This window comes from Sapajus apella, unplaced genomic scaffold, assembly GCF_009761245.1.
Source record: "Sapajus apella isolate SASKATOON/1434 unplaced genomic scaffold, GSC_monkey_1.0 scaffold100, whole genome shotgun sequence".
Taxonomy (NCBI): domain Eukaryota; kingdom Metazoa; phylum Chordata; class Mammalia; order Primates; family Cebidae; genus Sapajus; species Sapajus apella.
In genome coordinates, this window is record NW_022437040.1 from 4871797 (window position 1) to 4883303 (window position 11507).

At 42.5% G+C, this 11507-nt stretch overlaps 1 protein-coding gene across 7 annotated transcripts in view; it reads left to right on the forward strand.

Annotated features, from left to right (window-relative positions):
- PRKCQ (protein kinase C theta) overlaps positions 1 to 11507 on the forward strand; it is a 146345-nt gene that overhangs the window by 70786 nt on the left and 64052 nt on the right. For all 7 annotated transcript variants that reach the window (XM_032258165.1, XM_032258161.1, XM_032258167.1 and 4 more), the window contains exons 5-8: positions 5647 to 5809; positions 6940 to 6971; positions 7067 to 7152; positions 10469 to 10598. In XM_032258165.1, the coding sequence (XP_032114056.1) occupies positions 5647 to 5809; positions 6940 to 6971; positions 7067 to 7152; positions 10469 to 10598 (411 nt within the window). The remainder of the gene's footprint in view (positions 1 to 5646; positions 5810 to 6939; positions 6972 to 7066; positions 7153 to 10468; positions 10599 to 11507) is intronic.

The window sequence follows — 11507 nt, forward strand, 5'->3', positions numbered from 1 at the left end:
AGTCTTGAGCAAGAATATGCCATGGGTGAGGGCTTTGGGGAGAACAGCGTAGGTAGACCAGCAGGCTCCTGCTGAAACCAGAATGAAGAGTCAAAGAGAGATGTTGGAGTGCCAGAGGAGTGTGTAGTCTTAGGTTGTGCTTTGCACTAATGGGAAGAATGTACTTTCTCTTAAGGAATTACACAGTATTAGTCTACGAAATTCCACTTACGTTATGGAAAGGTGATAAAAATATGGTCTAGGAGTGTGGCTACAGGAATAAAATAAAAGGAAGGGTCTATAAGAAAATACAGCCATAGCAAGATTTCACAGTAGTGCAGGTAAAACATCTACAGAATGCCTGTTATATGTACACAGTTGAGATGTTTTATAATTCTTTAAAAATGAGTCTTAGAGCAATGGCTAATGTCTGTAATCCCAACACTTTGGGAGGCCATGGCAGGAGGATCATTTGAGCCCAGGAGTTTGAGACCAGCCTGGGCAATGTAGAGTGACATTGTCTCTACAAAAAAAATTTAAAATTACCTGTGTGTGGTAACACATGCCTGTAGTCCCAGCTACTTGGGAGGCTGAGACAGGAGGATCACTTGAGCCCAGGACTTCACAGATATAGTGAACCAAGATAGTGCCACTGCACTCCAGCCTGGGCAACGGAACAAGACCCTGTCTCCAAATAATAATAATAATAGTAATTACTCCTTATGTAAGTTGAAGGAAGGGAAAAAAATGTTGAGAATCTCTTAAAATAGCTAGACTGGGATGTTTGGTAGGAGTGGCAGTGGTGGCAGATATGAAAGAAGAGGAAAATGAATGGGGGATCAGGAATTCAAATTTGAATAACACGAGATAATATCATGTCTCCCGTGTTTCTCTTCCATGGAAGCCTTAACTCCTCTATATCACCAGGAAGTAAAGGCTCAGCTTCCCATAAGAGACTACTTTGTTCTTTCTCTTTGAAATCCCCGTGTGTTGGGTTTTTGAGCAGGGGTCAGTTTTTCTCTTCTTCCTCTGTTCTCCTATTATTACTCCTGTGGCTTCAGAATTCTTCATGGCTGTCTCATGCCCCCCTTTCTATTTCACACCTTCCTATGCTTCTCTAACCATTCAGTAACCAACCTTCACCCCATACATCATCACTTGGAATTCTCCACCTCCAGGGGCTCACACTCAGAACTTGCTTTCCCAGAGCTCATCATCCTCCCCTGTCAATTCTGCTTTTCTTCTCAACCAATAAGTACCATCCTTTAGTCCAGTTTCTCTTTTACCCCATGTATTAGCCTATTTCTGGCATTAACTCCCTACCTCACTTCCCATGATAAGCCTCTGTCAGCACCCTTCTCTCGTTAGTTCCCTCTTTGCCATGGATGTTCTGATCTCCAAACCTTGCATTCTCCCCTCTCATTCTCCATGGCTTTGCTAGAAAAAGTCATTCAGCTGAGTGTATTACAAACAGATGCCATTAGATGACATTCCTATGGTTCAGACTCTGTCTGGCATCTTAGCAGACCCCTCCAACTAGATCTCCTGTACTTACACATTTGAAGGGGCCAAATTAAAAAGTATTGAAAATTACATTTACCATGTTCATGAGTAACCTATTTATTTTGTAACTCACTATCTCTTAATTATATAATAACTCACTCCACAAAACCTGGAAGTAATTTTTATTGTCTCCTTTTCCTTCACCTTCCATGAATGCATCAGTCAGTTGTTTGTGTTCATGTTGTCTAGTCAATATTTTTTTTCATTTCATTATCTAACTACATCCTTACTACCTCCTACCATATCCCATCCGTTCCCCTATGGTGGTCCTAGAAGGAACAATGCCAAGCTCCAATCCAACCACATCAAGCTTCTGCCCCTGCTGCAGCATTCCAGCATCTGCAAATCGTCTGCAGGAAAATGTTCAAACTGATCTGAAACCTACACATCCTCTGGAAGTGACTGCTGATCTTTTCTGCTTCACCCTCTGCACTCTGGCAATGCCCAGCTAGTTCTGGACACACACACACACACACACACACACACACACACACACACACCACACAGACACACACACACAGACACACACACACACACACACACACACACACACCCCCCTTAGCTCCATAGCTTTGCTCATTCCCTTTCACCCAGAGAGAGCACCTTTGGCTTTTCCCAACCATACCTTCTTCCACACAGTAGTAGGAGTTATCTGTCCTTCAGAATTCAGCACAGAAACATCTCTGCCAGGACCTTTCTTGTCTGCCTTCCCTCTTTCTCACCTTCACCTACCTCCACCTGCTTTAGCTGGTATAGTTTCCTCATTTCCATGGTCCTGTAGCATCCTGTGAATATCTCTGTTCTGACATTTGCCACACTGTCTTTCCTTCTGACTCTTAACTCCTCACAGGACAGCCGCTGTCAAAGCACATCTCATTAATTCCTTTAACTTCGCCGCCAGGTTTCGGGCGAGGCATGCAGGAAGTAGGCAATGGATGCCTGTTGGACTGTTCAGTTGGACTCACCATGGCCCTTACAAATTTCCTTCTTTTCTTTTTGATTTCCACACAATGGCTGTTACTACCGTTCCCATCCTCCGTGGTTTCTGGGGGTGCCTCATTTTCCTCTGATTCTGGGAGGTTGACCTTGCCTCCAATACAATTGCTGGAGACCCCATCTTCTGCCTGTCTCTGCACTTTAGGGTGCAGCTGCTTCCTCCAGCCTTCTCCTCCTGCTCCTCTACCTCTGAGACAGCTGCTCCCTTTCTTGGTTGCACACCTCTCATCCCAGCAGTCCTGCTCTTCAGTACACTTTGCCTCTGACATCCTCAACTCTCCCTTCTCTCTGCAGTTTCCTCCTCATTGCCAAGACATACTGTATTATCCATCTTCCCCAATCTTGAACACCATCTCTTCTTTTTTTTCATCTTTTTACCTCCACAAGTGTTTTTTTTTTCCTTCCCTGACATAGTCCTTTAAAAAGCATTTTGTATTTATCACTTTCTGTTTCGTCCCTTCTATTTATATTCTTAGACCCTAAGACTCTGGCTTATAATTCAACCAATCTGCTAAAATGGCTTTCTCCACCATTATGAGTTCTCACAAGCAGTTCCTGCTTCTTAGTCTTCAATCTCCTTGATACTTCTCTGTCAGACAATGCTGGAAACTCCATTCTTTTTTGGCTTGCCTGATGCGATATTGTCCAAGGTTTCGTCTTAATTTTTCAGCTGCCTCTTCTCGATCTCCTTTGCCATTTCTTTTCCTACTTCCTAAAAAATATGGGTACACATATCTCTGAGTCTGTTCCACACCATCATATATTGCCTCTTAAGGCTAGCTGTTGCCGGCCCACATCTCCCTGGCATGACTGTTAGCCACGCAGTGTGAGGGATCATCTCAGGTTTCTTTAGCACATTCGGCAAAGCAGTTTACTCAAAGCTGTTCGTAGTCACTTGTGATTTGAGTGACTACAAACAAATGATAGGCTGGATGACATAAATATATTAGAATCCATTCGTATAAAAGAAAAAAAGTTACAACAATCAATGAGCTCATTCAAACCAGTAGAGAAATATAGTCAATACCAAAAGAATTAAAGAATTCTATGTTTTTACATTTACTTTTGTATAACGATTGAAACAGGATAAAGGAAGTCACAGAAAAGAGCAGCGTATAAATTCATTCCTGGAAATTCCTGATATTTTAAAAATTTATAGTATTATAATCTAATGTATAAATTATACATATAAACTATATATATAGTTTATAAGCATATGTTTAGATATATATGTATAAAACGTTTAATAAAATCTAATAAACATGTTTAGATATATATGCATAAAATATGTTTGACATATAAACATATATATTTTTTACAGTAAAAAAAACTGTATAGGGTCCCCAGAATAATTCGCTTCCATTCCCTGCATTTAAAAGTATTTTTATATTTATTTTTATTTTATTGCATCTGGACCAAAATAGAAACAAGTCACATGTTATAAACAAATGACCTACTACACCAGTCACAAGTTGTAAATAGATCTGCACATTTATGCCAGAATTTGTGAAAGAAGGTGATTAACCCAGTGACCCTTAATTTAACCCCTCATTTACCAAGCATAATTTATTATTTCCAGCCTAGTTCCAAGTAAACAGACCTAAATTACCTACCCTTAAAGTATTAGGCAAAGCGCTATGTCCCATCTGTGTAACTGTTAGAGGGCTTCTGGAAATTCTCTTTGTCTGGGGTTGCCATAAAACAGATCTATTGACCGCTGTAGAGAAGGCTTGAGTCCTACAATGTGTCCTGGGATGTGGCTGGATTCCTGGGGGAGGTTTCTACCTTGTCAGTTCCTCCTTTGTCTACTTAGAGTGTTTGTAGCCTAGCCACTGTTAGGGATTGGACAATAAGGTACCTTGGAAGAGAATTTTCCTCAAATGCATTGTGAGGCTACTCCCACTGCTTAGCCAGAAGAGAAGCAATTTAGTTTGAATATTATTCACTCTTTGTGAAATAGAATGAGCCTGCTGTTTAAACTAAACCTCAATTTTTTGTATTTGTAACAAAATAGAAGAAATGATCCAAGAATCTGCAAGCTATTATAAAATTATAACCCTAGGATTTAAATTCCTTATCCTTGTTTATTTATTCATACATTTATTTGTGTATCATTTTTGCTATAGCATGGTTATTTTTATTTCTTTACTGTTTCCTGTTATTCTCTCTCACCCGCTGGAGTGTCCGTCATGCTATTTAACCATGACTGCTTTGTGATTTAATGTTTCCTGAGGACCTAGGCTTGAGCAAGGGCATCATGAGTATTCTCAAAATTTGACTTTCTTAGTTTTCAACCTTTTGGAAGGATGTCATCCAGGTATAGAGCAGTGTAAACAGTGACTATCCAAAGCACTTTCACCAACATTCACATTCATGAACCCAGGGTGAAATGAATACATTGGGTCTGATGCTTTGATGCTGATGACTAGATAATGCACAGGATTAGCTAGACACTAAAAAACTTCAGTGAGCTATTAATTTTCTGGCCTTTTCCACATTAGTAAATATGGTTGGTAGCTGGCGTGTCTGATCACTTGGACATCAGGAACCAGGACACGATGTCCCGAAGTTCCTTTGCCCTCACACAAAATTCTGGTTAGCTCCCTCCTGTCTACCCAGCCTGTCTACAACAACCAGCTGTAAAGCATCCTGGCGCCTCTGAAATGCTGTTCCCAAGATGCTGTCAATAACCATGTGATTCTCTAGAATTACAGACAGGAAAGCCTTTGCCACTTCCTGCCTTTTCGGGCTGAGTCATCATTGACAGTGATGAAGAGAGGTTGATAGATACCTTGAAAGTTCTAACCTCTGGTTTTGAAACTTGAAGATGATAGCTCAGCCCACTCAAAGAGGGGCAAAGGATTGAGACAGCAATCCAACTTCATGGCTTTCATCCTCTAATAATATACCCTATGATAAATCTGTGTTTTAGAATTAAGGAAAGATGCTGAGTGTGGTACCCACCATATGAGTTCCCGGAATGTTACTGCAGGTGCTCAGTGCTGGTCCTCCTGGGTCCCCTGCCCATCTCCCTCCCCTCCTGACCGAGCTGGAATAGGAATAGTCCTGTAGCAGAACTTCACTTTCTTCCCCATTCTCTTCCTGTAGACACAAAGGACATGAGTGAATTTGAGACGGAAGGCTTCTTTGCTTTGCATCAGCGCCGGGGTGCCATCAAGCAGGCAAAGGTCCACCATGTCAAGTGCCACGAGTTCACCGCCACCTTCTTCCCACAGCCCACGTTTTGCTCTGTCTGCCACGAGTTTGTCTGGTACAGTAACTTGGCATCTCCCTCCAAACTTCGGGTTATGGATTTTGTTGCATCTTCTTAATCCTCTAGGCTGGCATGCTCCACCATGGGGGTGAGCTGGAGTAAGTCCTACCTGAACATCGTCAGGAACCTTGCCTGAACTGAGATGTTTCATAAGGAAGCCAAGTCTAGTCAGGAAGAATGCCCATGGGATTTTAGTTTCTGCCTCAATGGGAGGCGACTGGGATAAGTGGAAAGGAGCAGAAGTGGAAGGTATCTTTGTTACAAGCACAGTTTTCCAGTTTTATAGTCAAAACTTCCCCCACCTAATGACCCAACTGTGCTGGCACTACGTTTTGCAACAGACAGCACTTTGCCATTGTAGCTAACGGTGTAAATGTTTATAAGTCTCTTGGGTATCTTAACAGCCATCACACAGATCAGTTTAAGCCTCAGTAACCACATCGCAAAGGCTAAGGCTATAACAGAGTGGAGACTTGAAATGACTCCTGTTTCTGGCTCTCAGCATCCTGGCCTATTAAGGGATACTCTTCCCTTTAGGCTTCTGCAGAATCTGTTAATACATAGCTCCCACTTAACCACGATATCCACAGGCCAGATAGATTTGGCGGGTTTTCATCAACCTGCTTTCATCTAATCACTTGAACCGCCTTTCTCTCTAATCATAAATGTCACTCAGGAATCGCTCCTACATATGAGACTTTGTCAGTTGCAAATATTCTCAGATGCTCAGAAAGAGGAAATAAAATGCTACAGATGTCTTTGTTCATCTGTCTTGAGCTCAGTGGGGCCATGAATTTTTAAATCTAGCACAGGGAAATGTGCTACAAAGAGTCCATGATTCATGCATTTTCATTCATGCACTTTTCCTCTATATATGTTTGTTTGGAAAATACAACAATGAAAAGGAAATCAGCTGCTTCTCATTTATTTAGTTATCAACCTTTTTAAAAAGCACCTTAAAATGAAAAACACTTTGTTAACACCCTTGGCAAGCGGTACACCAGGGCTGCTGATCAGAAACTGCTCTGCGATCTTAGGGGGTTATGAGATCTCATTCACCTCTTAGAAGCTGCTGGTGCTGATGTTGATACCAACATTGAAATAAATTGGCGTGTGCTTTATTACAGGGGCCTGAACAAGCAGGGATACCAGTGCCGACGTAAGTAAGAGGGTTTCAGTTGTATTACCATCATTCTTTTTACTTAGTTATATTTTAGGCTATGAAAATCTTAAGCTGCATTTTTTTCTTTTCAGAATGCAATGCAGCAATTCACAAGAAGTGTATTGATAAAGTTATAGCAAAGTGCACAGGATCAGCTATCAATAGCCGAGAAACCATGGTGCGTATTTACACTCCTCTTTGATGTGCAGTGATTTTTATCAGAATGTTGAATGTTACAGCCCATGGCCTCTTCTGAATAATACCAGAACTTGACTCCTTCCATTTATCTCTGAACATACATCTCCCTAAATACTCTTTTATCTTCAGTAATGGTTCTCACCAAGCTACCCAAATCAGAGGATGAGTTAGAAAAGCACCAGGAAGAATTCTCCTGGCTCTACTTTTCCAGAAAAACGCCATAGGAAGTGGCCAGAAAGCATAGTTTAGGTTAATCATATGAGAGCGATCCTTGTGGCAACCCCAGCTAGAAGTGGCAGCAAAGGAGCAAATAAAGGCAAATGGCAATGACATACAGCAACATGGCATTTACAAGGTTGGAGATAAAAACAGGGATAATTTTTATGTTGAGAAGCAAATATTTTTTTTAGAATGAACTTTGAGGTATAATCTGAAGACAAATTATATTTTACGTAATGGAGGAGGGAAACCGGGCTAGCACGTGGGCAGCCTATCATGAATTTTAGATTTTTTACAATGTGTATATATAGGAGGTACAAGTGCAGATTTCTTTTTTTCTTTTGGTTTTTTTTTGTTTGTTTGTTTGTTTTTGAGGTGCAGTCTCACTCTGTTACCCAGGCTGGAGTGCAGTGGTGTGATCTTGGTTTACCGCAACCTCCACCTCCTGGGTTCAATAGTCTCCTGCCTCAGCCTCCCGAGTAGCTGGGATTGCTGGGATTACAGGCATATGCCACCATGCCCGGCTAATTTTTGTATTTTGAGTGGAGACAGGGTTTCACCACGTTGGCCAGGCTGATCTCAAACTCCTGACCTCAGGTGATTCACCCGCCTCCGCCTCCTGGGATTAGTGCTGGGATTACAGGTGTGAGCCACCACTCCCAGCCAACCAGTGCAGATTTCTTATATGCATATGTTACCTAGTAGGGAAGTCTGGGCTTCTGGTGAACCCACCACCCGCAGAGTGAGTATTACACCCAATAGGTAATTTTCAACCCTCACTCCCTCCCATCCTCCCACCTGTAGTCTATAATGCCTGTTACTCTGTAAGTCGTTATGAAATCTTTTGACTTCCTTTCCCACCCTTTCCTTCTTCATTCCACAAATCCTCACTGGGTATCTGATTCATGGAAGATGCTGTGCTCTTCTGATGACTGCATAACACAATATATAATCAATATTTGAAAATTTGTGTATCTTACATAATTTTCATACAAAAGTCTTCAAACTCCAGTGTGTATTATTTTACACGTCCAGCACATCTCAGTTCTAACTTACCACCTTTCAAGTGTTTGCCAGCCCCATGTAGCTGATTGGTTTTCATATTGGAAAGCGTGTACAAAGTCTTCATCAGCCATGGTGTCTTGAGCCATTTGGGCCTGCATTCAAGATTCGAAGTAGTCACCTCCCAGCCTGGACCTTGACCTATTAATTGTTCATATTTAAACTGTGGAATATAAGTGAGTCCTGAAAATTATTTTTTTCTTGTTTGAACATGACTATCGTTAAGTCCTGAGCACATTTTAATTGATTCTAAACAGCCATTCTAAAGAATCAATGCTGACCAGTACCCCTGGCAGGAAGTTTAGATTATTGCTGTGCTGGTGAGTAAGGCTTCTTTGCTGTGCACCTTCCCAAAGGAACTCTTGAATTAGAAACTTCTGCAGAGGTGATAAACCTTTAGAAAATAAAGCATTTTATCCTGCACAAGAATATTGACATTCTTACCAGGAATCCACTACCCAAGTGTTTTGTTGTTGTTCATGCCATAAGTTTCATTTGAACTCGGGAAAACTTTTTTTGTTTTTGTTTTTTTTTTGTTTGAGACAGTCTTGCTCTATCACCAGGCTGGAGTGCAGTGGTGTGATCTTGGCTCACTGCAACCTCTGACTCCCGGGTTCAAGGGATTCTCCTGCCTCAGCCTCTCGAGTAGCTGAGACTACAGGTGCATGCCACCACACCTGACTAATTTTTGTATTTTTAGGAGAGACACGGTTTCACCATGTTGGCCAAGATGGTCTCGATCTCTGGACCTCATGATCCACCTGCCTCAGCCTCCCAAAGTGCTGAGATTACAGGCATGAGCCAACACACCAGGCCTGGAAAACTGTTTTTTAAAAAATTCTGTAATATGTCTATCACTGGCATCCCTCTCCCACATACCTCTCCCCATCCCCCTAAGCCTTCACATTTATTTTAAGACAGAAAAGAAAATGGCTGGGCTCTGATTCTGACTGCCAACCTTATAAATATCCCAACTAGAGCTGTGTGACCTGGGCAAGTTTCTGACCTTCTCTGTGCTTCATCTCCGCATCTGTCAAAGGAGGATAGTAATAGAAGCTACTTCAAATGGGGTATTTTGAGATTACATGAGATGTCACCTTGTGTAATAGATGATGCATGTGACATATTTGTTAACCGCACCTGGAAGGAACTGCTCCCTCCTCTTGCCACCTCAATTCATGAATAATAGCGTGAAAATTCACCTCACATTAGGCTATAATACTAATAAGCCTGTAGAGATGTTTCTTCTAAAGAAGGCATTTTTTTGGCCAGGTGTGGTGACTCACACCTGTAATCCCAGGACTTTGGGAGGCCAAGGTGGTCAGGAGATTGAGACCACCCTGGCAACATGGTGAAACCCTGTCTCTACTAAAATATAGAAATTAGCTGGGTGGGGTGCTGTGCGCCTGTAATCCCAGCTATTCAGGAGGTTGAGGCTGGAGAATTGCTTGAACCCAGGAGGCAGAGATTGCAGTGAGCCGAGGTCTCATCACTGCACTCCAGCCTGGCAACAGAGTGAGACTCCATCTTTAAAAAAAAAAAAAAAAAAAATGGAGTTTTTTTGTTTTGTTTTGTTTGTTTTGTTTTACATCTTCCAGAGGTTAAAAGCACTCATTCTGGACTGAAAGAGAAAAGGAAGTATTTATATTAAAACAGGAAGGGAAGCTTCGTCTATTTAAATGGGAGCAGTGCTTCCTTAGCGCTCATTTGAATAACTCTTGTGCCCTCTTCCTGAGCTGTTGGCCTGTCTGTGCAGGTCCTCAGACTCCAGCTGTCTGCAGGGTGCTTGCTACATACAGAAGGCAAGCATGCCCCTCACCTCCAGTTGCTGGGGGCTGCCTGCCTTCTTCAGGCATGACTGCAGGGCTTCGCAAGTGACAGTGATGGTTTAAAACATACACAATGCCAGTGTTTTCATTATGATCTCTGTTAGTTATGCTAAGGTATCTGCAAGGACATCAAAAGTTGGGGCTCTGGGGACATACACATGGTCTCACCTTCTGCCTTTCTTTCAGTTCCACAAGGAGAGATTCAAAATTGACATGCCACATAGATTTAAAGTCTACAATTACAAGAGCCCGACCTTCTGTGAGCACTGTGGGACCCTGCTGTGGGGACTGGCACGGCAAGGCCTCAAGTGTGATGGTGAGTCTGGTGGGGGGTGAGCATGGCTTGACCTGGACCCCCTGCGGGATGGATAGAGTGAGGCTTTCTGGGAAACAGGAGGGAGGATGGAGCCCAGACAAGTCGTGATTGTAAGTGTGGTCTTCTGCAGCAATAAGCCACTACGTTCCTTTCCTTGCATGTGCAATGCCCTCACCCCCACATCCCAGAAAAGTACACAGCAGTTCAGGTTCAAGGTCAAAGCTCCTAGCCCATCATCACCTTCTGTCATATCATAGCCCTGGGGGAAACAAAGACAGTGTTTCTCCTCTCACGGGTCTTTCTACCAATAGTTTCCTCAGTGAGTTCTGAGCTGCCCCTTCCTAATTTCAACAGGCGTAGCCGTGTGGTACCCCAACCTTCCTCCTCTGCACCTGCCAGTAAGATTCTCTCTGTCATCTCAAGGAGCAAGCCCAGCACATTCATTTTGCTGACGCATGGTCCTGCACAGAAATTCTGTGACATTCGTTTGAGCATCCATCCCTAAACCATTGCTGTGGACTCCAAGTGCCCAGTAAGAGGCTGACCCAGCTCTGACCGCCATTGCCTGTTTTCTGGTCTTTCCTCGAAGGCCAGAATCGCAGCAGAGTCTAACCCGCCATTCACTACTGATGGAGTTTCTCAGACCTATCATCAAAATAAACAAGGCAAGGCTTTCTTGCTGTGAAACTCCAAGTTGCTAAGGCAATAACATTTAGAAGCTGAGATGCTGTTACACTAGGATTAAGGACCAGGGAAGGAAAAAAAAACTCAAGGACCAGCAAAGCACTCTGCTTTCTGTTTGGGATGAGACAGGGACAGGGCCCAGAGAATAGAGCCGCTAAAGGAGAGCCACCTGATGCATATAAACTGTTTCTTTTTTTTTTCTTCTTTTACTTTTTTTTTTTTTTT